Raw genomic sequence first — 1949 nt, 5'->3', positions numbered from 1 at the left:
CCTCGCCGTTGGCTTTGGATTGCGACTCCACCATGGAGCTGGCTGCCACGCTCTCCTCTCGCTCCAGCTCCGGAGCCCCTTCAGCTTCTCTCCTCCTCCTCCGCCTGCCTCCTTCGTCGTCATCCTCCTCCTCCTCGTCTTCTTCCTCCACGTCCGCTTCCCCCACCTCGCTGGGATTGTAGTTCTTCTCGGACTCCAGGTAGGAGGCGCGGGGGTCGAAGTCGGCAGCCATGTGCTTCTCCATCTGGTCCGGGTTCTGGGCCTTCATGATGAGCTTGTAGGTCTTCCCTTGGTACTTGGAGAGGAGGTGGCACCACGTGGCCCCCATCAGGGGTAAGGTGGCCAGCACCAGCAAGAAGATGCTCACGACCACGATGATGATGAGCGAGGGGATCTCTTTTTTGGTGGTGAAGACCACTTGTACCTGGCAGTCCTCCCCCAGGTAGGTGAGACACACGGAGTAGTTGGTGCCGGGGTTCAAGCCCTGGAACCAGTATGAGTTCACCCCTTCCTCGATCTTGGACCACTGGACTAAGGCGTGGCCCTGGCTGCTCTCCTGGCACAGGTAAAGCATCCTGAGGTGGACCTTCTCAGGCTGCATGTAGGTGGGTGTGAGCTGCACCCGGGCATCGCGCTCCGACACATCTAAGGCGATCACCCCCAGGTCGAACGTGTGCTGCTTGAAATCGCCGCTCTGGTTGAAGGCGTGGTTGGAAATGTATTTGCTGGTTTGTGCGGAGCCACACTTCTTCTCAAAGGGTGGAAGCTGGAAAGGGACTTGCCCATCTCCTGTGGACTCTGTCCCAGCTGCTGAGGATGGTTGGCTCTGCCGGGTGGGACCGAGAGGTTTGTTCCTCTCATCTGGCATGAGCACACTGTTCTTTGCTCCCTTGGCCCCAGGCTTCTTGTCACCTGGCTGTGCTTTGCCCCCCAGTGGGTCCCTCCCGGGCTGCAGTGGGTATTTCTGAGTGCCCGCCACAGCCACGTTGACCGAGGTCTGGTTGCTCCCTATTTCGTTGGTGGCCAGGCAGGTGTAGGTGCCTTCTTCCCGCTTGCTCAGGTGGGGAATCACCAACGTGCCATTCTTGAAGACCAAGAAGCGCTCGGGGTCCTGTTTGGGGAGGTCCTTCCCAGCGCTCTCCTTCGGGTTCCCATTGAGCTCCAGGGTTTGGCTGGAGGTGCGGATCTTCCAGCTCACTTCGGGCGGCGGGGTGCCCGTCACGGCACAGTGCAGCGTCAGGGTGAAGCCGTCAAAGAGCTCCGTGGTGTCCAGGTTGGGGTAATAGGTGAGCTGCACGGTAGGCGAGGTGCACTGCACGTCTGGGATCTTCCCCACCGGCACTCCTCGGAGCTGCTCCGGGAGGGCACAAGTGATGGAGTCCTTCTCGGGGATGGAGATGAGCGTGCTGTCCATCCACTTCTTCAACCACTGGAGCTTGCAGGAGCACTCAAAGGGGTTGTTGTAGATCTGCAGGTGGGAGAGGGAACTAAGCGAGTCAAAGATACCCTCTGCAAGGGTGGTGAACTTGTTGTTGTTGATGCGTAGGGACCGGAGGTCCTTCAGCGTGTGGAAAGCCCCCTGAGGCACCAGAGCCATGTGGTTATTGTTCATCTTGAGCAGCTGGAGAGCGCTGAGGTTGTAGAGGTCCTGCCAGGGGAAGTCCACAATCTGATTGTGGCTGATGTCGAGGTTTTTCAGCTGCACCAGGATGGCGAAGGTACCGGGCTCGATGGAGCGGATCTCGTTGTGTGCCAACCAGAGGGAGGTGACCTGGGTCACCTCCACAAAGGAACGTCGCTGCAGCGAGGTGATCTTGTTGGCCGAGAGGCTGAGGGTGGTCACGTTGGAGGGCAATCCCGTGGGCACCACTTGAAGATCCTTGTAGGCGCAGTCGGCGAACTGGTGGGCGTACTTGTCCACGCAGGCGCAGGGCTCGGGGCACGCCCGG

General features: G+C 59.7%; 1 protein-coding gene across 1 annotated transcript; it reads right to left on the bottom strand.

Annotated features, from left to right (window-relative positions):
• Window positions 1–6: 6 nt before the first annotated feature.
• On the bottom strand, window positions 7–1942 carry ISLR2 (immunoglobulin superfamily containing leucine-rich repeat 2; the record flags this gene model as incomplete). The annotated part of the gene is made up of 1 exon (XM_009584845.1): window positions 7–1942. A coding segment is annotated over one exon (1936 nt), but the record flags the coding sequence as incomplete, so codon positions are not given.
• Between the last annotated feature and the right edge of the window lie 7 nt (window positions 1943–1949).

The sequence above is a fragment of the Fulmarus glacialis genome, unplaced genomic scaffold, assembly GCF_000690835.1.
Source record: "Fulmarus glacialis isolate BGI_N327 unplaced genomic scaffold, ASM69083v1 Scaffold49279, whole genome shotgun sequence".
NCBI classification, from domain to species: Eukaryota; Metazoa; Chordata; class Aves; order Procellariiformes; family Procellariidae; genus Fulmarus; species Fulmarus glacialis.
This window is presented reverse-complemented; position numbering and strand designations above follow the sequence as displayed.